Source organism: Pomacea canaliculata, linkage group LG8 (genome assembly GCF_003073045.1).
Source record: "Pomacea canaliculata isolate SZHN2017 linkage group LG8, ASM307304v1, whole genome shotgun sequence".
NCBI lineage: Eukaryota > Metazoa > Mollusca > Gastropoda > Architaenioglossa > Ampullariidae > Pomacea > Pomacea canaliculata.
The window spans coordinates 4,380,947-4,407,860 of record NC_037597.1 but is presented as its reverse complement, the minus strand read 5'-3'; the positions used below and the strand labels follow the sequence as shown (position 1 = coordinate 4,407,860).

Genomic DNA, 26,914 nt, shown 5'->3' with positions numbered 1-26,914 from the left:
TTTATAAAATGTAACATTAAAAAAGGGATGGGGGGAAATGTACATAATAAGGAAATGTAAGAACTGCTATATAACAGCGGAGAAGGTTGGGAAGGCACCAGGAAATGCACTCATTTCTTTGAGACTTTAGACATTTTCTTTGGTGGTTCCCATCGCAAGCATGGAGGGTCTACAGTGATAGGTGGCTGCTTGTACTGAGCGCTTTTCAGATGTTCCTCAACTAGCTTTGGTGTGACACAGACAACATGCTGTCCCTTCCAGTACTTTACCATGTTCATGGCCTGCAGTGTGCTGATAATGTCTGGACCCGATATGGATGTCAAGCGTGACAAATCCTTGATTGAAAAAGTGCCACGCATGTCACGCAAGATGTCCAGTAACACCCATGACCAGTAGCTACGATAACTGAGTTTGCCCAGGTCTGAGAGTGGTTTTTCTGGAGAGCCAACTGAACCTTCCCGCTTGGACAACTCATAGCTAAAAGCAATGAGAAACTTGCCATAGCCTTTCCTCTGGAATGGGGGAAGTGTCAAAATGCAGGCCACATTGTTGCCATCTGGTGACTCTTTTTCTTTGGAAAAATAGCCCACAAGGTGGCAACCTTGTCGATCCACTTCTGTTAATATGTAAAACATAAAAGGCTCAACATCGAAGTAGAGGGTCTTGTGATCAAGAAAGAGTTTGGCTAGCAGGCACAAGTTCTGACAATACAGTTTGGCTTCATGCCCATCTACCTCATATAAGGAGATGGAACCCTTTCGATAGATCTCTTTTCCAGGAGGATGACGCCAGGTACACTGGGACTGATGATATCGAAATGATCTTTCAAGTTTCATGTACTTGAGACAGAATTCACAAACCCATAGTTTAGGCTGCTTTCCATACTCTTCAGGGTATGGTGAGAAGTACCAAGCATCAATCTCATACTTGCCAATCTGAATTTTGTCTATATACTTGACCTTAGTAATGGCTTCATGTTCTTTTTCCAAAGCTGCAGTGGTAGGATCCATCTCTGCATAAGTCTTTTGTACATGATTAATCTCATCATGCCGCCGTTTTTGATTACGTGTTATCTTACGATCAGTACCATCTGTTAGGTCCGTCAGTGTAATTGTCAGATCCTTCTCCTTAGTTTGTGGGTCTTCAACTTTGGCACTCAAGTCAAATCTGAAGCAAAACCATAAACAATTTAAAAAAAATTTTTTGGGATTTAAAATTTTAAAAAGCAAGAAACCTTTTCTTTCTAAAATGGCATGCCACCTGTTTATAATTTCGTGAATTATCTGTAGCTCAGTGATACACTTGTTACTTGGAATGAACTGATTGATGGAAAAATATAAAATTAACTCAAAAGATATATTTTTGTTATATTTGTGAAAAAGAACTGGATTTATTGTGTTAAATAATGTTTGTATGAAAAAAAACCATTCTGGAGTTTGGGTACTCCCTTTTAATGCTCAACAAAGATGATACTTTATGCTGCAAAGAATGTTTGACACCCTTGCTGCAAAGCATCTTAGCTTCAGATTCTTTCAAGCCACTGTGGTGTATCATGTTCTGACTTTAAGTGCAACTGATCACAAATGAGGATACGTTTGGATCATTAACTAAATGACTAAGAACTCAGCACCGGAAAAATAAAATAACAAACCTATCAATTTCTATCCATTCGTCCAACCTTCGGTTGAAGCCTTCATAATGAACGTAATATTCGTAGGCACCATTTCCTCCACCCGGCTGTTCATTTGGACGAATCTGAATAATTTCAGCAGAATGCCACATATTGTCAGGCCTTTGGACAAGAAAGTGATCACCCACACCAGGAAGGTTTTCTTTGTTTCTTTCATTTTGATCCACCGCCTTTTTCTCGTCCGCCATTTTCATGCGCAATAGCGGAAATAATCTCTTCAGGGGACATAATGCAGTTGCAGTTGCATTCCGAGCAGACGGGCGATGGTTGTAGTCAAGGAGGTTGGTGTGTAGACGGTCCCAGGAGACTGCAGGGTATCTATACACGTGCATTAGCAGCCATGGGGTGTATTTCATCGAATATGTTTCCAACAAAACTTAGTTTTGTTATCTTCGTATCGTACATGGCATTGTTCATCAATCAAGGTAAAGTTAACGTTTCTCGGACGTTAAGTGCCACTGATGTCATTATTCATGCATTAGTAGTGAAGACAATATTGATTGAGGTAGGACAATTTCGTGAAAGTTGAGTAAAAGGTCTGGATAGCATATTTTTGCTTAATCAAAATACTCATTTGTGTTTAACATAACTCTCTTCATTGAAGCTGGAAATGTATGTTATAAAAATTTACTTAGTTAAATGATGAATTCTACACGATGAAACGACTATATAGTGGGGAAAATATGGCATTGTTTTAGCAGCACACTAACTATATTTTCTTTCAACGATCAGTTTGTTCGACAGCTCAGTAAGAGATTAAATGATAGAAGAATAATTGAAAGGACAGTACACTATGATGCAAGTTTTTATTTAATGCATTTTTCCAGCTATTCTTTTTCTTCAGACATTTTGGCTCGACAATTTTTACGTTCTGATGATCACCGTTGTCATTGTTATTTGCATTATCTTTTTTTCCATTCTGCTTCCTTGCCACCACTGGTACAACCATCACTTTTGTCACGTGGCCCTCTTCTTCCTGTAAAGAGATGTTTGATTCATATTGTACATAAGGTCCATGTTGCATACAGGGCCGGCGCTAGGCTGTGTTGCTCCCTAGTGAAAAGACAAATGCTGCGTCCCCTATCCCACAAAAAGTGGACCAGTTATTTTGCAATTTATTCAGATGTCATAGTTATGAAATTGATGCTTAAAACCTCAATTTTCTTGCATTTTCCATTTTCATAGTCTTGTCCTCACAGGTTATCTATGTCTAGCTCCATTTCTTTAAGTTGCTTGAGAAGAACTTTTGCCATAAATGCACTTCCCATTTCAGACAATGGTACAAATCTTAGGAAATGCTCTTTTATTTCAATGTAAGATCTAAAACTTTCGGAATCAGCGACCACATTAACGCACTGATTAATCATTGTCATTTGCTCTTTCTGGTGACTGTCTGGTGTGCAGTCCAAGATGATAGAATAATAATACTTAGTGTGACTAGCAGCTGTTAAAATCTTCTGCTTTGTTGCATTTTCTAGCAGCTGTATTAATTAATTTTGTATATCTTTCCCGAAATAGTGTATCATTGTTTCATCGCCTTTAATTCTTTGCAAATGTTCATTTATCACAGGGTCAAAAGTGCTAGATATTCTACAGACTTCAAGAAATTACACCAATGGAGTGCAAGATTCTACATTGTTAGTAGCCTCACTAAAGCTATTCAGTTGTTCCAGTACTTGGTGCCTGTGGACTTCCTGCTTAATCTTGTGTTGGCTCATGTCATCAATGGTTTTACCATGCAATAATCAAGTTCTCTCCATGTCTGGTAGTTTTCTAAGTGTGCTGCACTTCTTTTCATGTGAAGTATGGCTGAAATGTTTTTTCCAGTCCTTTGATCCAACTTCCTGCAGAGATGAAATGCCAGACTTAATGCTGAATAACTTGCAGTAAAAACCAAATACTGTATCTTTGAACCTTGAATAAACTAACCACTGGCTTTGCACCTCTTGTCCATTAGCCAGTTTCCTTTTGTAGTGGACTTTAGAGAACCTCCTTTTGTTTTCATTTTTGGAAAATTATAATCATGTACCTGGTGTTGGCCATGCTGAACAATAAGTTGAGTTACCTGCCTTTCGTTGCAAGACCATGTAGCAGAGTCATTATAATTCAGCTGTAACTATTTCTCTTTCTCCTCACCATAGATATTTTTATTATTTACTTGAATATAATGTACACTGGTTTTGATGTCACTGTTGTCTGGACTCTGCTTATTAGGCTCTTGGGCAACAGCAGTGTGATTCTGACAGTCTGCAGTGGAAGTAGTGAAAGTCACAGGAATGCTGGAACTTTTCAAAACTGCAGGAACACCAAAATTTGTTGAAGGCACAGAAACAGCAGCAGTGTTGTGGCTCTCATTGACACCGTCTCTTGGTGAAGATACTTATGCAGTGACTTTTCTTGTTTTGCCAACTCTTTGGGTTTTTCTGCTTTTCACTTCAGATACTGAGCTCCAGACAGTTGTTTGCTATCCATTTATCAACACAAATATTGAAATAATTATACATTTAGTGTTAAGTGTTTTTTTTTAACACAAATTTCAAACACTTAAATATTACTATGGTTACTATCCCTCCTAGGCACCATCGACGCCACCCTCCCCAGCCCCCTTTAACTCTTCACTCTTTATTTCTCTGCTGGTTAGCTGGTGACTTCAAATGATGGGACTTTCCTGTAATACTTGAACTGGGAAACTCCCATGGTCAAGTGAACCTAAAAGCAGAGGAAAGGTGTCCTGAAAATGTCAGTCTATGAAAATGATATTTTTCCGTAACATTTTACATCACTTTAAAAAACCCCAAACAGCAAGCCATTTTTGTTTCCCCTCTATGACTAGACCCTTCCCCATCCACTACCACTCTCACCCATCCCTCTGGTCTGCCTCCACCACCCCTTCTAAGGGCCAGCGACCCAGCATGGGCCCCGGGGTAGATGATTTCTCTGGTCCCCTTTTAATTGTAATCCTAAATTATTTTCCCAGTATATAACAATATGCTTACAATTCGATTGTCAGTATCTACATTTCATTCAGTAGCATAACATAGACTGCAAACACTAGGACAAGTGCACAAGGATCTACATCACTACTTGAACATAGAGTTGTTTAAACGTGAGTGGTTAGTAAATAAGGAAAAATGACTTTAAAGGATCAAAGTTGTAGTACTCAGCTCCATAGTGAGGAGTGTTACGTCAACCTTTCTTTAAAACAAAAAGAAAAGGAAAACAATCTGTTGACCAAGGCCAGGCCCCCTTCACAACCGCTGCTTGTTTACACCTGTCCCCAACCCCCTTGACAGGCCTGTCCTTCCCCTGCTGGTCAGCTGATCACTGCAAATGTGCCCTCAAATGATGGAGTTTTCCTGTAATATATCTACTGAGAAACTATCATGGTAAAGTCAGCCTACCAGCAGAGGAAAGGTGTCCTGCCAATGAAAATATTTTCACTAACATTATTCATCTTTTAAAAAAAACCCAGCAGGCTATTTTTGTATTCCCCTCTGTGACTGTGCCCTAGACGACTGCCTAGTTTGCCTAATGATAGAACCAGCCCAGGCTGTATATAATTATAATTTTTCTTTTGCAGGTATTCTTGTCACAGCATCAAAATCTTCAGATAACAGCTATAATTACAGCACAGTGACAGTTGTCTTGCTAACTGAATGTGTCAAGCTTTTAGCATCCACAGTTCTTTACCTTAAAAAGTGAGTTTTTTTGTTGTTTGCATTTTTTTTTTTTTTTGGAATATCAAAATGCTAATATCTTACAGGTTGTCAAAAGCATGTCGATTCTGTTGAATGGGGACAGATGGGTCAATGAACAATCAGATATCTAGACCAGATTTGTCTTACACACTTCACATTTGATTAGACAACCCAAAATAAATAATTAAGACTACGAGTACTACTTCATCATGCATGACTTTGAGGACCAGAGCCTCGTGTGGTTTGTGGAATATTAGCATGCATATTATTTTCCAGCTGCCAGTGGCTTTGAGTCATTTTGTCTCACAAGTGTTAGGGTCATCATAGTCTTATGCATGGCTATGATATATTACTCATGATATATATATATGGAAGAGTCTTTGGTTGCATGTAATCTCCTGGTTTGTGGACTGTACTAGTACAAATTCAAAAAGGTCAAACGTGCCTTTAGTTTCTATTCTACACCCACTAAACAATCAGGTTTGACAGTTTTCTCCAGTCTGATTTTGAAGTACATGACCCTTTGTCCTAAAAGAAGACAAACTGCTTCAACATATTTGGATGTGTTTGTAACAGCATGGCCTCAGTATATGTTTTTTTTGCTTGCACTTTTTTGAGAAAAGAGGATTAGGTATGGGAAAGGTTCTGTGGTGTTTTATAAAATGGTAAGCAAAACAACTAATTGTATTCCTTTCTAGTGGATTGCAGATTTCAGTTTGCAATTAGATTTATTTAAAATTTTATAGATTAAAATCATTCTTATGCTTTAGATTTTTACCTAAGTGGAATTAAATGAGTCCAGAGTTGAAACTGAGATAGAATCCATTTTACTAATTATTAAAAAAGCTAATGGAAATGACACCAAAAGAAATATCTTTGTAGCTCTGGGTACAGATGTGGAGTAAACACAATCAAAGTTTTGGGGGTTTGATTCCTTTTCTGTTCATACCTTGCAATTGACCAAAAGTACTATTAAGCATTTTGGATTTATGGAAAAGATAATCAAGAAATATGCCATACTTTTACAAGTATATAATTGCATCAAAGACAGTTGTATAATCATTTTTGTGTGCATGTGTGCACACACGGATGTATTTGTGCGTGAAGCAGAATACTTGAACCTAGAGATGACAAAAGAAGAGCAAAATATCAGCAAGAAAACAAAGACTCTGATTGTTGTAGCACTGAAGCACTGTGGACTAGCACCTGTCACAACAGGGCATTGCCACAGCTTCAACCAGAGACATAAATAGCATTCCAGCAGGTGTTTAGTAAATTGAATTAAGAAAATAGAGTGTATCTTTTTAATGAGGCCAAGAATCTATCCCACACAATCTTGAAGCAACAGTAAGAGTATCAGAGATGAATGCAGTCAGTGGAAAGAGTTTGCAGTGAAGCATTTTCCAGGGAGAGTTCAAACAAATATGTCCCACGTATGTGTACACACATACACACAAATATTACTATGACAATATGAACATTTCAGTAATCATTATTTATTTTATAACATTTTTCTTCTCTTTCAGTCACACTGTGTCTCAGTTTATAGAAGAGTTTAAAGAAAACAGAAGAGGTAGGTCTATGCAATAGAAAGTAATTGAAATCGGTTAAACTCGGCAGAATTATCTGTTGGATCTTTAATGATTATGCACAGAAAAAAAAATCCATAAAAAGTAGAAGTGTGTTTGGACCAGTGCATAGGAATGTTTACACAAACTTTTTTGTTGCCATGTTTATTTGAGAGTGAAGTAATGGTTTAAAGAGTAAGTAGCTTTTTTTTGCTAAGGAAATGTAGCTCATACAGAAAAAATACTTAAAGATATCAGTATATGTATTGGTCTCAAAAGAAAGTAGTATTATGCTATAGTACTGGGAAATAGAATTGTGTGTGTTAAGAATGGAAGTTCTTGTGCAGATATTATGTCATGCAATGGTGTCAGCTGCTGGTATTTGCTTGGTCTGCTTTTTTATATTCTGTGTTAATGCTATGCCACATGCATTTAGATTTATCTTTGTTGGTATTTGGGTAGTTTCAAATTCAAACGTCATTAGCAATGTCAACTGCGGTGATGTGCCTGTTTTAGGCTTGATCTGCTGTTGCTATTTCTGTGTTTTGTATAGCTTACACTGTACAGCTTTTTTCAGATTGATATGGTCACTTTTGTCTTACTTTCTGAAATCTTATAATTTTTCTTGGTGTCTGTTCTGTCTTGTGATGTAAGCATTTATACCTATTTTAACATAACTGTAGGTTTTTTTTAAAAAAAAAAATGGATCACATTTTAACTTGTATTATTTCTTGACCCTCTTTCTCTTTGCAATGCTGATATCAACTTATTTGTACATAGTAATGCACAATATCTTTACTGTGGTCCAGTTTTATACAAATTTAGTTATTCTAATACATTTTAGATATAAATTTTGAAATTCAAAATTAAATTTGTATTATTAATAAAGTGTATTTTTATATTAAATATTCTTATTTTAAAGATGGTAATTTGATATAAAGTTTAAAAATTTACATCTTATATGGAAATCTCCAATAATCAGTAGTGCTAGTTTATATAATATAAAATTTGATACATTGCATTAAAAAATATATACTGTGGTTCTGATATTCTGCATTTATAGTACTATTTTATAGTGCTAATGCTTTACTGTTTTATAATATTATTTTATAGTGCACATGCTTTACTTTTCTAATGCTGTTTTCCAGTCCTAATGCTGTACTTCGTGCCTGCAGCTATGTACTGTTTGTACAACAACTTGCAGTTTGTCAACCTTGCTACCTATGACCCAACCACATACTTTCTCCTTCTACAGATGAGAGTTGTCGTCACTGGTGTTGTGTTCCAGGTAATGTCTGTTTCCAATATTTGACTTTGAGATAGTTCAGGGATATTCCAGTTTGCTGAAAGTGCCAATAATGATAATGATTCATGTAGTGTACTAAGAGCAATAGTACAAATGGCATTTATTTTTTATCAAATAAAGCAGTATAAAAATGTTTATGATCAGTGTTTTTGGTAAAAGTATCTTGTGTGTATTTTCATGTGTAAATGCTCGTGGATGTATGTACCCAGATGTGCAAGGATTAAATGCTTAGTTTGGATTCTGAGCGCAAGAATATTGCATCAGTAGTGATCAATCAGCATAGTTTTAGTTACTTTGCTATGCAACTGAATGGCTAAAATTCTCTTATTTACAAAGATGCTGCTTAGAAGGAGGTTTATTAGTTTACTGAACTTTTACACCAGGTTGCCTCTAGAAGTTTTTGTACCTGTAAGGAGATACTTTTCATGAAGGTCTATAGCTGCCAGCAGTGAGAGAAATTATTTCATTTTGTGAAGGTATACTATATTCATGTTTTTGTGTGTGCAGATGCTGTTTAAGAAGCAGCTTAGTGGAATGCAGTGGGCATCAGTGTTTTTGCTGACGTTTGGCTGCATTATCAAAGACATCAACCATGCAGCAAAGTCACACACAGTTACATCTACACCAGACAGCAGAAGTGAAGATTCAATGCATACTGGTGATTCATCTCTTTGGCCGTATCTGGATGTCCATGTCCTGTTAATTCTTCTGCAGGTATTCTGCTCCTGCTTTGCAGGCGTGTACAACGAGTACCTCCTCAAAAACACAGGCTGTGAGATTCACATTATGATGGCTAATGTGTTCATGTATCTTCACTCAATCTTGTGCAACCTTATTGTTCTTGTATTGAAAGGAGAATTGGCCACTGCTTTTACTTGGTCTGGAGTTGCATCTCTTGGTCAGCCATTGGTCATAACCCTCATTGTAAACTATGCAGCAATTGGGATTGTTACCTCACTGTTTCCTTCATACGCTGAACTCCATTGTCAAGAGCTTTGCTTCAGCACTGGAGTTAATGTTCACAGCTGTTACTTTGCTGGGTTATATTTGGCATTCCCATTGACTTGTATACGCTTCTGGCACTTGCTGTGGTTATCGGTGCCACTGTTTTGTATGCACAAAATCCTGTCATTAACAAATCAAGAAGTGACATACAGTTACAGTCAAAACCTGATGATTCAAAAGTGTGAAAGAAAGACCTTATTGAAAAAAAAGAAAGAAGGAAAATAGAAAAAGGGAGTGTACTTGAGTGTACCATTTTATTGATAGCATTTATCTTCTGCTTTTTATTATTGAAATAAAGACTAGTTATATATAGCTTTTATATGGAAAAAATGCATGTGGTCAGGTTTTTTTTGGTCCCATTTTAAACTGTCCCATCACCAGGTAAACAATTATAACAAGCCTGAAAAAAAAAATCCCAAAGAAACCTCAAAACAACAACAAAAAGAATTTTTTTTTAAATCTAAAAAATGTGGATGTTTAGTAATTAAGTATAGGAAACAGAATAGGTTTAAAGGGATACAGCACTTTTTAATTGTTTTTAATTGTAACAAATTTATTCTGCACTAATAACATGAAGAGGGTTTACACATATAAGATATTGTGCATTTTTTATTTTTAGCTGGTGTTTTTACAAACAAAATAAAAAAAAATTCTGGATTTTACATTTTTTAGATTCTAGCTTTTCAACCTGAATACCCCATCCATTTTAGGTGGTTGCTTAAGAAAACTAATGAGCCATCACTTTTAAGGACATTTCACCTGTACATGTGTTTCTAAATTTAAATGCTTTAGAAAATGTTAAATGAACTGCTTTTAAATAAAAAAATAACAATGGCTGAATTTTAAGCTACAAGACAATTTTCCCATGATTTTTGAATTGTATCTGCTGCCTATTTCCATGACCCAATATTTCCACCTCATTTTCTGTTTTTTCTTAAACATAAAAATTTTACCCATGAAAATATTTAACCCTGTTTTACTAAAATATGTTTTTTACTTTGAGATGATGTAGTGCTCCTTATTTTTCCTTTTTGACTTTCAGTGTTCATTTTCTTACTGGAAAATCAAAACAAACCACATATACAGCTTGTGTAATCCTTAGGAGAAAGATGGTGGAGAGGAATACTTTCCTTGTCAACACTCATTACATTTTCTTTGGAGAACTGTTTGATGCAAAATATCACTATTTTGCTTTTTACTGGTTGCTGTTTGATAATATAAAAAAACAAAATGAACCCAAAAGAGTAACCATTTGACAAATGTATGTATTTTTTTAACAAGAAATATGTAATGGATTACAGTGTTCTCTAGCCTTTATGCATGTGTTATACATGACAAGTGCAAATAAAACTGTGTCATCTGCTGTGACAGATAAAAAGTTAACATTAAGCATCATGGCTACAAAAGCCCAAACTTGGTATCTTGAGTCATTTTTGGCTCTTTAAAAATGAAGAGCATCACATGTACAATTCACCAGGTGGCTGACATTTTGTAAGACAATTTTGGTAGGACATCTCTAATCCTTTAAAGAGGAAGTGTGGATTGCTGTAAACATGAAAATGTTTGTAGGGCCAATCATGCACACATATGTAGGGTGTGTGATTGGTATAGAAATATCTGAATGTGACATTGTCTTATCCCCAGTGGAAAAATTAACTGTTGAGAAAAAAAAAATGGTTATTTCTAAAAATAACAGTTGGAGTGTTATAAAATGCACAGGGTTTTAGATTTTTTGTGTTTGTTGTTTTCTGCATTCTACATGACCCATGCCTTCTGTCATCATATTAGTTATTAGTTCAATTAGAATACATGCTATAATATACAACTAGTTTATATGCCCTTTGCAATAAAGCAACTGTGGACAATGGCATTAAGGGAGAGTACATATTTATGGCCTCAACATTTGTTGGCCTTTGAATACTTTTGAGTATTGGACAACTTGTTGAAAGTATAATAGTGATCTCATTTGTGGTTAACCAAGAGCAATTGATTAAGCAACTTTACTCAGGCCATAAACAAAACTTACACAGAAAGATTATTTAATAATTTATCTGGCTTTTATGGTACTTACAAAGACACAAATTGGAGTCTTTACTTTTGTGCTTCCTAAAGAAAAAAGATGTCCATGTATTTTACTTGTAATGCAACCTATGATCAAATTTTTCCCCTAAGCTTCACTTCTGCAATTACTTATTACAGTCAGAGCATTTATATCGTTTTAATTTTGTACATTGATTGGTTCTAATTACAGATGGCAGCAGTCTTTTTAATGAGATTAGGTGTCAGAAGGTTTATACAGCCTGTGTGAAGAACCAGATGCCCTCCCTGTCTCCTCCCTCTCACTGGAATACAAAAAAAGTAGCCTTACAGTTTACATGCTGCTATCAGCTTGTGGAGCATAATAGTTCATGTGTTTTTATTTCCTCAATGTATGTTAAGTTTTCAGAGTTTCAAAATCTTTTTTTTATTATCTGTGATTGCATAATACGTTAAAGTTATAAACCAAAAAAAACTTACAGTAATCATCTATTGTGCTAATTCTGAATGATAAATAACTGTAGTCAGATAAACAGGCAGCACCAGTAAGATATTGGAAAGCTTTCAGTCTAGAATTCTAGTTGAAGAAATATGACTTGTATTAATTAATAGTCTATACTTGTGTGTTTGCACATCAGAAATTGGTATTGTCAGTTCAACAATGTTCACGATAAAAAAATCCCGAAAAGAGCAGTTTTAGATCTCAGAACAAATCTGAAGCAAAGAAAAAAAGTCAAAACTGTTCAAGTCACTGCTATGGACTAGATGGCTATATCTTAATCTGTATAGTAAATTTGAATACCAATTGGAAGTGTTTAGAGGAGGTCAGTTTAAATTAGAGACCACAATAAAACAAGTTATAGAGAATAGTGGTTAGTTAGAGACATCTTATGAACTAATTAATTTTCAAAAGTATGAAGAGTGTTAAAGATCTGTTTTTCCCAGTTTGTCTAGGCACACCAAGTTAAAAGCTTTGGATTAAAAAAAAACTTATATATACAAACACAGAATAATTACAACTGATGATGAACAAGCTTTGTCTTAGTCAAAAAGAAGAGTTTTTAGGCATAGATTTTAAAGCTATATTTTTGTAATTAATAACTTTTTTTTATAACAGATAAGAATTGATTTCTAATGCTAGGAGTTTTTGCTTTCTTCTGCTTGAAAATTTGACACATGCTCATCTGAACTGGCTAAATTACTATTGCAGAATTAATGCACTCAAAACATGTGTCTGAATCCCAGTGGGTTGTCTTTGTACCTCAGTTTACAGCTAAATCTGTACAGGAAACTTAGCAGCTTCATTGCATAAATTAAAACACACATGACAGTAGATAAGCTGGCAGGGTTTGTTTAAGATTTCTTAGAGATTTTTTAACAAATGTATAGCAAATAACATTATTTCTTTGTTATTATAAACACAAGTGATCTAGCTAAACTGTCTTCAATAATAAACAGGGTTATGACATGCTCTTTCAAAACTAATGATAGAAATAATAGTGAAAGAGCTATATTTATATAATTAAAATTAGTAGAAATAGCCTTTTTCATTTTAGAGATATTTTTATTCTGAAAATGAATCAGTATATTTCTGTGTATTGTGCTGAATGGGCAGCTGAAGCATTAAAATACTTAACTTTTCATATTTCTTGCAAGAGATACCTTCTTGAGATAATTGATGTACCAAGTAAAAGTGTCATTCATAGCTGAATATAATTGGAATTACAGTACAATGCAGGGCAGTGTAGTACACTGCAGGTAAACACCTTAAATAAACACCTTACTGATTGTTTATATGTCTGATATATTATTTATGGAGCTGTTATTTTGTTACTCTTCGAATCAAAGCACATGAGGTTAAGAGAATTCTTATCTTTTCAATATTATTTGACATGCATAATGGACTTTAAGCATTTTTTGTCAATAGGTAACCCGATTTTTATGTTCTTGATTTATCTTAAACTATAAACAAATATGTGATTAGTACTTTTAACTACAACACATGCTCATAACCCAGAGTTGTTATCATCTTATTTGATGAATGTATTATGTAGTCTTGATTTTGTAATAATATACTAATATTAAAAAAATATTCTTGGGAGAGAGAAAGAGGAGATATGTTATGCTGCAGCCTACACAAAGCTGTGATATATTTTGCTGCTTCCGAAACTTTCATTGAAAGATAAGCATGAATAAAAAAAAGTAAATTTTCAGTTTTACACATATCATTACTTTCTCGTGGCATAACAGACATCTATTTCCAGATAGCTGAAAGTTGAAAAGAAAAGAACATGAGATGAAGATTGGATGATAAAGTTGAATTTGCTACTCTGTACAAATGACAAAGTTTATCTTTTATTTAAAGGCCCTTCCTATAAATAGAAGGAAAGCTGAGCTGGTGTGAAATGAAGATAGTTTCACAGGTGGGGATAGCACACGATTATTACTGTGCCAACAGTTCTTTGGGAAGGCCATTGATTTTTGACATATGGTACAGGTATCGGGATTTACCCTGAACACCAGGAGCACAGAGAAAATGTAAAGCAGTATCTGTATCCTAGTTTGTAAATTCTTCCTGTACATTTGACACCAGCGAATGTATTACTCTTCCTATACAGTTGACCCTGCGAATAATGTCTTCATATCTACAGCTCAGTTGTGTGCATCCATGTGGAATGAGCTTAACTTAGCATAAAAGTCAGAGCAATGAACAATAGTTATAAACACAACCTTTTTGCTTCACACCTTGATTTATGTTCTAGCCTATTAGGACAATCATTTAGAATTGTTCATAAAATTTGTTGTGTAATTTATGATGAATAATAAATAGCTATTGTGAAATATTTTTCAGCAGCTTTACATTTGTGTGTGTGTGGTTGCAGTGTGGTGGGCGAGTTCTCACATTTTAAATGATTAGTAAAGGACATCTGAATTGTGAGGTATTTTAAGTAATGTTTCTTTTTGATCTGGTCAACAATTACTTGGGTAAAGAGTGCAGCAAGAAATCTGTTTCTTAATAGATTTCATTTTAGCAGAGCCTGTTGATATAATTTATGTACTTGTTATTACTCTGGGGTGTTTCATTTGGAAATTGTACTAAACCAATATTAGGATTAGTAGATGCCTGGCATGCTTTTAAATGTTATGTAATTTTTACCCAAACACCTGGTGTTTGCCAGATGTGAATATGCTATATATTTACGTAAAGAAATATCTTTTTAATCCCAAACAGGGAACAAAGTACTGCATTGAAGAACTTTTAGTTTTGTTCCTTTTTAGAGGTCTTCATAAAACCATATGTATTACAAAAAATGTTACATATCAGACTGTGTATATCCTTGGTCATTAGGATGATTCCATGTGATTGTTTTCATATCTGACATGTATCCTTGATCATTAGGTTGATTCTTTGTGACAATTTGTTCCTTCTAGAAATTCTTGTTATTCATCCCTGTGTATTTGGATTTTGCACAAATGAAGGCAAACATGTTACAGTTGTAAGCAGTGCAAAGTCACCCTGTACCAATGTTTTCTTACAAATAAAGGTTTCTAAAGGGAAGTAGTCATTAAAAATGAAAAATAAATATGCTTAGTTAAAAAAAAAAATAATCACATTGCAAAATCCTTAGACATCAGTGCAATTTTTGATGTCATCACCTTCAAGATTTGGTTACACGTTTTTGCCCCTCTTCTTATAGACCAAATGACTTGCATGTGATAGATATGTTACTGTAGATGCATGAACCATATTTTACAAACAGGATTCAAAGCTTCTCTTGCACAGTTTCATAATACAATATACTGTAGACTGGAACTTGGTTCATAATTGGAAGTTGAGTGTTGAACTATGCGTGAAACATTTTTGGGAAAATGATGGTGGGTTTCTTTGGTCTTCTTAAGGAGTAAACTGTTTTGTCCACTTTATACAAATGGCTTTAGGATTTTATAAAGTGGTTTATTAAAAAATAGGGGTTGCCTCAACAATAGGATCGTGTTAGCATGATGATTACCAGCAGGAACAGTTTTTTACTAGGGCATTATGTTTGAAGCTGCTAGCCGTTTCCTTGTAGATGCCACCCTCTCAGCACTGAAGGGGAATGTCTGATGGTAATTAGGCTGAAGAGTTGCAGCCCGTTTTTAGTATATTTTTTTTGTGCCAATAATGCCATTATTCTGCATCATTGTCTTTGAACAATTTGATAGCATAGCACAAAAACAATGTAACTTATACCAATATGTTTTTGACATTATGGACTAATTTTTTACAGTTTTCAGTTTTTTTCATCAATTTCTTGTAAAAGCCCTTTGAAGTGTAAGTGGGTTGTATGTTTGTTAAATAGTATTTGTTGTCCATTAAAAAAACACACATGCAATAAAGATGCATTACTGATTGGATGTACGCTTTTTGTTTTAGCATTAAATTGGCTGATACCAGATCACATTAAACGCAATACAACCCAACAAAAAAACAACAACGAAAAAAAAAAAAAAAACAACTACATATTAGGGCAGAATACTAATGAAATCCAAGTGCAGGAAATTAATCTTGACAAGTACAAGATTTTTACAACCAGAAAAACTTTGTTTAAGCATCGATGCACCATTTCCTAAAGAACAGCATCGATTTAGTCTGTAAATGCATCTTCCTCTAGACTGCTGGATCAGACAACCAAACATCTGTAACCGTTGCCTTCACCAAAAAAAGAAAAGTGATGTCTACGCATATACAGCATAGACTGCTCCTCCATGTACTGCAATGGCTGCCAGCTCAGGCTCGTCTCGAGTATAAAGTGGCCATGCTGTGCTATTACTAGCTGAATTCATGGTCTGGCTAGGATACCGCTGATATGCTGAAACTCTACAAGCCAAATAGGCCGGTAGGGTCTGCTCCTGTGGCCCCTAAATATTTCAGAACTACTTAGAAATGAATTTTCTCGCGTTAACTTCTGGAACACAGTCAATACTCCAAATTACCTCCCGTCGGTTTAAAGCAATCGACGAAACGGAGGTACGAAAGCTATATACACAGAGCTGTAATGTATTAGTTTCTCATTACTCTTTTGTCCAATTGCATTAAGCTCACAACCAAACGGAGCAATGGGTTATAAAAAGTGCTTTAGATATTATTATACATTATTAATTAATGATGGTGTATTGCTGAGGGGAAAGTAACATTTTTTTTTGCCGATGTCCAAGGAGGGATTGACTCAGGGGAGCTAATCCCCATGTGGTTAGGTTGTAGAAAGCCATGAAAAGTTATTGCCCCTTTCCCGACGTGTCTACGATTATGTGCCAACTTCACTGTGAAATGAGGGCCATCAATGAGAGGTGAAGGTAGAGAAGTAAATTAATAAATTAGGAATTAGAAATATCACACGATTTTTTGGAGTTCAGGTTAACATAAGAAAATATTGTCACTGTTATGTCATAAATTTTTTATTTTATAACAGATGTCTCTTTAAAGCTTAAAACATGGCCGCTGACCATGACCATGACACTCGTGGTGAGCGAGGTTAGAGACTGTGTATGGCCTTCACCTTTCTGGACAAGGCACGACGAAGATGAACTGGGCCACACAGCGAGCGGCAGCAATGAACAGCCAGTCCTGGTCGTCCATCGACAGACAGTCCAGGGCCTCGCGCAGCCGCTCCACCTCCTCCGTCCTCCTTGATACTTCGTCCGTGACGTCAGGAACCAAGATGGCAGCGTCCGTCCGCGTCTGGTCTTGGGCCGCCAATGACGTTAGCGCAGGCGAGTCACCTCTGACCTCCATTCCCAAACGAACGCGGACTGCCGCTGCGTTGCTGTTGGTGTTGCCTCCTCTGTGAGGCCACGATTCGGAAGACACCTGGAAGGGAGATGCTGGGTCTGGTGAGGCTGCCACCATCATCCCCCCAAGCATGTCGTCCAACACGCACTGGTCGTCTGCTTGTATCTGTGTGTCAGTAATTCGGCCCATGTCTTCGTACAGGCGGCCCCCAGGCAGGAAAAAAACCACTTTCCGCTCCAGGCCGTGGGTACCCATGACGTCAGTCAGAATAATCTCGTCAGAGGAAGGAATTGCGATCTCCCTGGACGTGTTATCAACCACCGGCTTCACCGGAAGTCCTCGCTCCCTCAGAACAGTAAGGAACGGGCTGGACAGGACATGACGGCAGAACTTTTTAACTTCCTCTTTCCCCGCCTGGATGTGTCCGCCCCTTACGGGTCTGTAGGCGTCGACAGGCATCCCCACCAGCAGCAGCACATCTCTAAAGGACAACGGAGTCGCCTCGACGGCTGAGGGCTTAGACTTTCGTGACGTCGTTGTCATTGGCAAGTTGTTCTGTGGCCCGCTATCGTTGACCCTGAGGGCGAGGCCCAGCGTGTGCTGCAGGATATCGGCCAGCTCGATGGCGCACTGGTGGCAGTGAAGGGGGCGGGTGGAAGGGTCGTGGAGGCGATGCTGAATGAGGATAATAGGAGGACCGTCGCACGGCAGGCCCCGAGCAGCACTGCGCGTGGTGTAGGCGTGGCGATGGTAAGGGTTCAAGTCCAGGTCGCGGAGCAACAGCTGCACGGATGGTGGAGACCGCAGGACTTCGCCTAGTCGGAAGTGACGAAAGCCTTGAAGTGGGGAGTGGAGGAACATGGCCACGCACCACACATGGCAGTCCGGGTACCTTCTAGTCAGCTGCAGTACGAAGTCGAAGGTCTGCTTTGTCAGTTCGTCTAGGATGAAGCAAATGTCCTCCACCGACCCGCTCACTTGTAGTCTGGCCGCCAGCTGTTCCAAGCTTGTTTCAGCGATCGCCAGGTCGTGTCTCTCCACTGTCCCCGTGGAGGCGCTCTCACCATCCTGTCTAACAATAGCTTCTTCTAAGGCATAGCCGACGGCTCTCCCGCGGCCACTTGTTCGCACGTTGAGTATCACTACCCTTCGGCCTTCGGCCAGCCACTGGCGGCCTTTCAGCTGCAGCAGCAGTGTTTTGCCGGAGCCCATGGGGCCGGTCAGACAGACGCGGTTGCAGGAGGTGTCGGCCAACAAAGCGGCTTGTTCCGGCAGCAGCACGATGTCGGCCACCCGTCTCCCGACCTCACTGACAGCCTGCCCAGTCGTCCTCACCTCCACCCGGGGTGTGGTTTGTGTCCACACGGACACGATCGACATAAGGCCACAAATTCTTTTTTAAAAATAAATAAGCAACCTCAGCATCGCAATTTAGTAAACAGGAAAGATCGTTAGAATGGACATTAATTTACAGGCACAATTTACAACAATAAAAGTCTCACAGGAACTTAGTAGCATCTAATGGAAAGATTGATATGTCAGGACCAACTTATTTGCTCTTTGATTAGCTTCAATGCCTAGGAATTATATTTACTTCTGGAGTGCAAGTCATATTTTACATATACCATTATGCTTGAATATTTAAGTGGGATAAAGAATAGGACATAAATGTTCACGAAATAAAAGATCATAAAAATAAAATGAAAAGTTTTGAGGTTACCTTCCGACAATGCTCTTCGTGTGGTCCAGGGGAAGACTTGGAGTACACTTCGTAACGTTTTTGTCCCACCACGAACAATCGTAACATTCTACATCCGCAGTATTACTCAAATCTTCGTTTTCAATCTGCTGTCTGGACAGTTCATCAAGTTTGCTACCTAGACTCATAGACCACTTCCGGTTCTTCAAATCGTCTTCACACAAGAAGTGGATACTCTCGTGTACATCCCTTTCCTGGTCGATAAGATCTGCAATAATTTTCTTTTTTAAAATAGAAAAATAAATCGATTATGTAAACACACCTGAAAAGAAGTAAGGGGGAGTATAAGTCTCACCTTCTGAAGCTGACGACGACTGATGAAGGGGAAAGCTATGACGAGGGTGATACTTGGAGGTGGAGTGATGTCAGGTGTGATGAAGCGGAAGACGTGCCTTGCACGCTCGAGTTGTTTTGAGGCCTTGCTGGGGACTTTCCGGTGACCTGCAAGTCTAGCCTCCTCGCTTTCGGCCCACTTGCTGTCGCCCACACCAGTGCACTTCACCTGCGCAACAAAGTATGTGCCACTTCAAAAGCCACCAGCAAGTCAGACGAGGTGCCACGACCATCCCTGCCTGTCGAAACCTCTACCAAAGACCTCCACAACATTGCTGACGAGCCTATATAATACTGCTCATGAAAGTGAGCAGGTGACAACATGTATGTCTTTGATACAAGAATTAAAATAGCTACAGCACCTTAAGTAGAGAACTATAAGAATTATAAATGAATACAGCATTTCAAGATAATTTTTTTTCAATTATCATTAATATAGGGTGACTCACCAGTCACTTTGTGTGAACTTGGATATTGTAATCGAGTAGGTTAAAGCATCTGGACATATCAGAAATAGGAAAAAACAGGTTTCTGTATTCTTTACAATTTCTTTATCACAGGGGTAATGCACTCCCATCCACTGTGTACAATATATCCCACACACACACACACACGTTTTAACAATTTAACTAATTTATCTTAGTAATATCTTTACAAATTGAGATATACGCAAATTTGTTACAATTAAAGATAATGAATTCATCCCCTATGTCCTTGGTGTTGCAGAGTCTACAGAACCTTTCATTTCTAGGGATATCTGTTTGCCTACCTTTATTCACTGGAAAGTTTATGAAATGTCCCGTATAGGAAATAAGTGAATTGAATATTTTGATTGCCACTCCTAACAGAATTAAAATTGCAGTCTGTCACTTTTTTTTCTGTAATTCAGGAACTATCTTGTGAAGTTATAGAAAAAGGTCATGGAATTCACACACACACACACACACACACAGAGTCTGAGACATCAAGGCCACCAACCTCGACCAGCACGACGCCATACTGCTGGCTGATGAGGACGACATCAATGTCTCCTCTCTGATAATGGACACCCATGTCCCTGGGCCGCGGCGGCAAAACCTTGATCGCCTCTTCCGCTCTGACGGCATCTGTGCGTGTCCTCACTTCTTCTCCTGCCTCCCCCTCGTCCTCTCTGCCACATTCCCGCCCAGCCTCTCATCGCCATTGTCGTTCACCTGCTTATCGGCCGCCGTCGTGGCCAAGACAGAGTCTCCACGACCGTGAACAACTTGTCCTGTCCTGTGTTCACACCCAACCGCCCTGTCATATACACACTTGTCAGATGCTCTTAAATTCACGTGATTTTCTGGCTCTTGTACGTTGGCCCTCTTACCTTGATTCCTTTTTTTTCTTCTGCTTTTTTTGTTTTCTTCATTAGGTCTGCAATGTTTCGCAAAACCATCTTGTTGTGAACTACCCCAAGAGGTACTCTCATCGTCCCCAGCACTGGCCGAACTTTGTGAACAGCCCAGTTGTCCATTGCTTGTGATTCTCGCAGGTTCATCCCGGGCCAACAAGAAGGAAGGCTGTTGGGAAAACTCGTTCAAGTGGAGAGCAGTTTGCTTGCAAGACTGACCCACCTGCCTTGGCTGCTGGAAAGACTGGTCCACCTGTCTGACTTGAGCCGAGGATTCCAAGTAGTTTGACTTTTCAGTGCTCGTGTTCGAGGCTGCCTCCCGGGTTGACGCTTCTTGTACAGCCGCCATCTTGCTGTCTTCCCGCTTTAAACAAGTGTCAGCGTTCACTCTATGGCCATCTTCCACAGCAGACGTCGCAACCCAGTCTGCCAACGGACTCGCCTCATCTTGTGCTTCACTTCCGGTCTCTACACCTGACTCCCCAGGTCGTGCGACTTCGACATTTGCCTCGTCATCGTCTTTCATCGTTTTCTTGTCTCTTTCTTTTCTGGAATCATCACCTCTGGCCCCTTTTGCTGTCATCTTTTTCTTCCCTTTTTCATGTATCTTCAGCTTGGCCAGGTAGTTTTCGTAGTTGACGCTGCTGATGATGAAGAGAGGCCCGCTGCCTCTAGCTTGTAGTCTGTGGCCAACCTCCTCGAAGTATTCCAGCACCAGGGTGTGAGCCAGGTCCCCAAAGGATTTGCTGTGGTCCTTTAATAATAGAGAGATAGCAGAAGTAACAACAAAATTTCCACTACATTATTAAAAAGCCTTATGAAATATACGGCCATTGATGTGCACGAGGGAGAAAAGACAGAAACAGAATGACGTACAAGTGTCCCAAAGCGTAACAACATTTTGAAGCAAAGAGTTCTCTCAGTTGTAGTCAAGCCATTTGCCACAGCCCTTGAATAATAAATATATTTTTATCTTTTCGTAATATTTAAATTTCTTTTAATGGAGTGACATAAAGGCGTAATTTTTTTGGGTGGTGGGTGGTGGGTGGTGGTGGGGTAGATGGAGAAGAAAGAAACAATACCCAGTATGGAGAGCAAATAAAAAATTGGCCTTTCAAAATACTATACCCACAGGTACACCTAGCTCAACGCCCCTGAACGATTCGTTGGATACAAGTTTCTGTTCGTTGAAGTGCTGTGCCGGCACCCGGTAGCACTGCTCCCCCAGCCTCGGGTAGTAGGTGTCGGCGTAGTGGGCGCTCCATTCAGCAAACGAGCGCGTGACTCCGTCCACTTGTAGCTGCAGCTGACCGACATCCTGCAGACAGACACCAGAAGCCGTAGTCACGAAGTGATAATAAGTGTTACCCTGGAGCAATACTTATAAAGTGTGGCAAAGGTACAGAAATAGGAAGTAGTGTCCGCGGGATCTGGACTCCCTCTATACTCTGGAGACAAGACACTTTTCACTGAGTTCCCATTTCGACCTGGGGAAGCCACTTACTCTCGTTTCATAACTATGACCCAAGGTAAAAAACTACGCACACACACACTTAACTACCACCTCGTGATAAAGAGCGAAAGATCGAGCAAAAAGGAAAAAAATATGTCAGTGAACGAACCAAAAACGCTTGGTTAAGTTTCCCGCACTTTGTGGGGGATATCTAAAACTGTCCTCTGCGCTGGGAAAGATAAAATTTTATTGAACACTTTCTATCACTTTCTAGAATAACATTTTATCCAGAAACGAAAAAAATGAATCAATGAAGCTCTGTGTCAAGTGAGTAAACACTGGATACATTGAAGAGAGTGTGTGGCACGGGCTGGTTTACCGAGGTTAAGGATGTTCTAAAAGCCACAAACATAAGAGATGTGAATGTACACACCATGCAGTTTATTTACACGAGAAGCAGCATCAGTATCAGGGACCGTCAATACATAGATGAGTTTCAGTAGCCACTACACGAGGCCTCGTTCTGGTTTCAAGATGGCGCTTGCGTGAATAAAGTCCATTCCAGGTTTGTAGACTGCGTGTATCATCCACTTCCGTCCACCGAAAGCTCTTTTGCTTGCTGGTCTGTAACAACAAGAGAGCTAATGTACTGTATATATACATGTGATGGACACGGTGCGTGATGTGGAGGAGCTGGTGACATACTTTTTGTTGGATTCGGCAGCAAGGGAAGTCAAGTAGAAAATGGAAGCAATCCTTTGTTTAAACCGTGAATAGACGACAGCTTCAACATTCAAAGAGCCACATTATGATCTCGACATTTTGTCCCGGAATGCATCCTGTTTTATTTTTATTTTGTTTAATAACATTCCTATAATACCATGCCACTACCGCTACTACTGTTACTATTATACTGTTTCAAGCTATGTATTTTTTAAAATATTTGTATAATTTAGGTGCATAAATATGTGTACATTTGGCTGCTCTTGGAATCAACACTTTCATCCACTAACGGCATCTGTGTTGCTTTGCCATCTTGGTTTGGGTTTTTGACTTTCAATGGTTATGAACCTTCTTCATCGACACTTAAACTTTTCCCAAGTTAAAAACCTGCTTTTTATTTTTTCATTGACGGAGCACGCAGGTTGCAGGTATGGATAGTTTATTGAGATTTAGATGTTATAATCTGACAATGATAGGAAGGCGATGTTCACCAAAAAGAACAGTTGGTGGTTACCAAGAAGTCAGAGGTCAAGTTCTCAGTGACACGGCCATCGTTCTGCTGTTGTCAGGGTGTTGCACAGAATTATTCATTTGTCTAGCGTGAATCAGTGTCCTGAGGTTTTCAAGTCCATACATCAGACCATTGTGTTTTACAGCAGAATTTAGCCACTACCTACATGGCAGTGACATGTCGGCAAGTTTTACATCAGACTCTGCTGTCAGTGGCATGTCTTCCATGTCCATCTGTTTACTCACTTTTGCAAGTTGCACCCAGTCTTACTGCAGGGCCTGCTGGATCCTGTCAGGTTGGATCACTAAAGAAAGGGGGAATGCCTGTTCCATGGCATTCAGCAATAACATTTTTCTATTTCTTCTATTAATACAATGAATTAATATTATGTTACTTAACTATTATATTTATAAATTAATATGATGTGCTTGCATGCTTTTATGTAAAGCGCTCTGAGTCTGGCTGATGCTGGATAAAGGCGCTATACAAATGTATTATTATTATTATTATTATTATTATTATTATTATTATTAAGCCCATATTTTTGAAAACAAGAGTTTGATTTTGTACATTTCAGCTTTGTTTATTATGGGACACACAATTGGGCTTACAGTACTATTCAAGTAATTTAACAATCAACATACAATGCAAAAATTACAGCATGTGTGCTGTTTATTTTATGTTTTTGAGACCCTTCCCCTTCTTTTCTTTGTGGGAACAAAGTCCTCCATGAATGTCTTGCATTCGTGGTGCGCTCTTGAAATAAAGGGATGCCTTATACTTGAAAAGATTGTCTTTGCTGCTTTTTTGTATGTACAAACGATCGAGAAATCTTGTTGAGAATGAATCCAAAGCAGAACATTCTTGAAAGGCCTCAAAAGACATTGTTGAAGAACAAAATCCATTGAACTTGGCTCTAAAGTCGTTTTGAAGTCTCCAAAGAAAAGTTCTGTGTTTGGATTGAGAAATCTTCCTCTGTCCAGAAAAGATGTAAGCAAGAACTTACAGAACATCAGCTGAAAGGGACTCGGTGCTTCCTTATTCCTGTCTTTCCTCTTTGTTTAGTCTATCAGCTTCCCGCTTGAGTTTGGTAAACTTTTACTTTCTGCCCACCAATGTAACTAGTGATGTCTTTTTTTATTGCTATATGTTGGATGACTTTCAGTGTTTTTGATTCTTCTCTTGTAGAACGATAGTCATAATATTTTTCTAAACTTTGTATAATTATTAATTAAAAGTTTTCACCTGGAAAATCTGGCCAGCGTCGTCCCCCCCCCCCCACACACACACGGATGTGCATATGGCCTTTAGTCTGCCTGGCCCGTATTCAAGGGTATAGACTATAGACAATTTACCTATGGGTTAAATTGCCCTGGGTAGTAAATTAAGCAAACTCCTATACCTTAGCCACTAAATGAAGTTACCTGGCATAGCAGAAATTTTCCATAAATAGTGCTATTGCGAATTCATTTTGGGGTCAAAGGGTAAACCTGAAACTTACACCAGGAGGAGTGGTTCTATATCTTCTCAGGACAGCCTGAAGGACATGCGCCATCGGCCTCGCGCTGGTGGTAACAGTAAACTGAAACCGAAACAGCTGATCACGTCACAAAGGCTGTTTCGAGGAGCATGTTCATGACCTTTGACCATTTCAGCCGGAACTGGGACAGTATGAAGCTGTGTTTCAGTCGCATCATCGCCATTTTTCTCTCTTATCCTGTTTGGCCGCCCCCCCCCCCCATCCGGTTGAACCACAGGGACACGACGCCAACGGATCCGGTTGGGTTTCCGTCGCTATTTTTAGCTCGATGACTACACGGCTTACACTTGGAGTTGAAAATAAGGAAGGCTTTAGCGTGTTGATAGTTATTATAATTTGTTAAAAACTTGCCAATTGGGTCTACCTCGGATATGTGGCTGTGCAGTGCGTGTGTGTGTGTGTGACAGACGATAACCGACATTTTTAACTTCTCAGGACATTACCATCAAAATGTTTTCCATGCCAATCTTTTGTTACTGGGGGGAAAATGATTGTAAAGACATTCAAGACACTGAACGAACGTAAATCCCTTCCTTTGCCGAGTAAGTGTTATCTAACCGGGGTGTGAGAATACAATACTGTACATCCATACCATCTTGTGTTGTTGCCCTCAGTGATGAAGCGTTCCTCGAGACCTGTGAACGCAGTCCAAGATCATGGTGTTGCTGTGAACAGCACTCAGTCGCAAAAGTTCAGAGTTCACACGAAACACGGAGCTGCATACAAATGACTCCGTGTTGTCTGGTGTTGAGAATTGGTTTCTGCACTGGCGAGCGCGGTATACACAGCACACATAAGGCTGGAGAACTTTTTTGACATGCTTGGCTTGGCTTTTTCAGAAATCCGCTCCACCTTGGCCTCATTTACAACGGTCACACTTGTTGACAGTTCGTGACGTACATCTACGGTTTAGAGTACGTTAGTTTAAATTAATGACCTTTGACCATGTCAGCCGGAACTGGGACAGTATGAAGCTGTGTTTCAGTCGCATCATCCCCGTTTTTCTCTCTTATCCTGTTTGTCCCCTCGTGGACCACAGGGCCGCAGCGACACGACGCCAACGGATCCGGTAGGGTTTTTCCGTCGCTATTTTTAGCTCGATGACTCGGCTTACACTTCGAGTTGAAAATAAGAAAGGCTTTGGCGTGTTGATAGTTATTATAAATTGTGCTTTAATCAAAACATCTGGCACAAAGAGATTAAGAAAAGATCGTAAACACAAAGCTCAAGATGGAGTTTCTCCAATGACGTCACGCGTAACGCAGCGCCCCAAACGGCAGAGAGGGGCGTGTACAAGGGAGACAACCACTCGCTGTGAACAGGCAGCGACCTGCAAGTAACAGCTCCACGTATTTACATTTTTTTTTTTTTTTGCTCCAGAAACCTATGATCTTTTTCCGTGTGCTTGGTAGTATAAAATGTTGAAGACAAATTACCCGAAATATGCTAATTATAGTTTTTAGTTTCTTTTTAAGCTAGAGGTTCTTTCTCCAGTCATTTGTTTTGTGGTGCAATTACCTTTTAGACATATACATATATACGCACACAAAACTGGAAAATTATGTCGGGTTGCAAAAAAAAAAAAAAAAAAAAAAAAAGCACAAGAGCAGGTTTAATCCATCATTAATTATAAGTAACAGATAATAATTAATAACAATATTTATAAAGCACGTTTGTGATCGGCATTAAGACATGAACTAGCACACACACAGAGAAAAAAATAACAAAGAACAAAGTTCTTCAGTCTGATTGGGTACACCACCTTCTCCCACCCGCCTGCACTTTTGTCTCCTCTATAAGTGTCTGATAGGAAATACATGTAAATGTGATAATAAAAACACAGAAATGTACAGATGTCGCTGTAGGCCAGCCCCTGAGATTTTTCTCTCCATCACACAGACGTTTCCAATGTTGTTTATCTACGTTATTTTACGCTGTGGTAGTGACTGGTGGAGTAACTGATACACGAGCAGTCGAGGAGGCTAGAATGCCAGGGACAGTAAGTGACCGCAGTGCGCCACCTACTCGAGACTTCACGCGTCATCGCCATTTCACAGCCAACATGATCTCCGCCTGGGGGCGTTGGCGTTCATGATTTATTTTTGTGTTATTTTTGGAATGAAGGTAAGAATACAGTATGGCTGCA

General features: G+C 38.8%; 3 protein-coding genes across 4 annotated transcripts; 1 reads left to right on the top strand and 2 right to left on the bottom strand.

Annotated features, from left to right (window-relative positions):
• Positions 1-110: 110 nt before the first annotated feature.
• On the bottom strand, positions 111-1,878 carry LOC112570308 (histone acetyltransferase KAT8-like). The gene is made up of 2 exons (XM_025248693.1): positions 1,652-1,878; positions 111-1,167 (listed from the first exon to the last, which is right to left on the bottom strand). The coding sequence occupies exons 1-2, from the start codon at positions 1,876-1,878 to the stop codon at positions 111-113; spliced, it is 1,284 nt and encodes a 427-aa protein (XP_025104478.1).
• LOC112570565 (UDP-galactose transporter senju-like) lies at positions 1,673-15,697 on the top strand. Its single transcript, XM_025249078.1, is given in 7 exon segments — positions 1,673-2,115; positions 5,271-5,388; positions 6,915-6,961; positions 8,105-8,244; positions 8,770-9,234; positions 9,236-9,292; positions 9,294-15,697. Coding segments are annotated over 7 exon segments (1,182 nt in total). The 5' UTR covers positions 1,673-1,919; the 3' UTR covers positions 9,453-15,697.
• LOC112570563 lies at positions 15,541-26,303 on the bottom strand. Of its 2 annotated transcripts, XM_025249075.1 has the most exons (7): positions 25,361-26,303; positions 22,428-22,618; positions 21,674-21,859; positions 20,145-21,295; positions 19,129-19,335; positions 18,795-19,041; positions 15,541-18,467 (listed from the first exon to the last, which is right to left on the bottom strand). In XM_025249075.1, exons 6-7 carry the CDS (start codon positions 18,959-18,961, stop codon positions 16,838-16,840), a joined length of 1,797 nt encoding a protein of 598 aa, XP_025104860.1. In that variant the 5' UTR covers positions 18,962-19,041; positions 19,129-19,335; positions 20,145-21,295; positions 21,674-21,859; positions 22,428-22,618; positions 25,361-26,303; the 3' UTR covers positions 15,541-16,837. The 2 variants fall into 2 exon arrangements, with proteins under 2 accessions (XP_025104860.1, XP_025104861.1); XM_025249076.1 differs by having other exon boundaries at positions 20,145-21,859.
• Between the last annotated feature and the right edge of the window lie 611 nt (positions 26,304-26,914).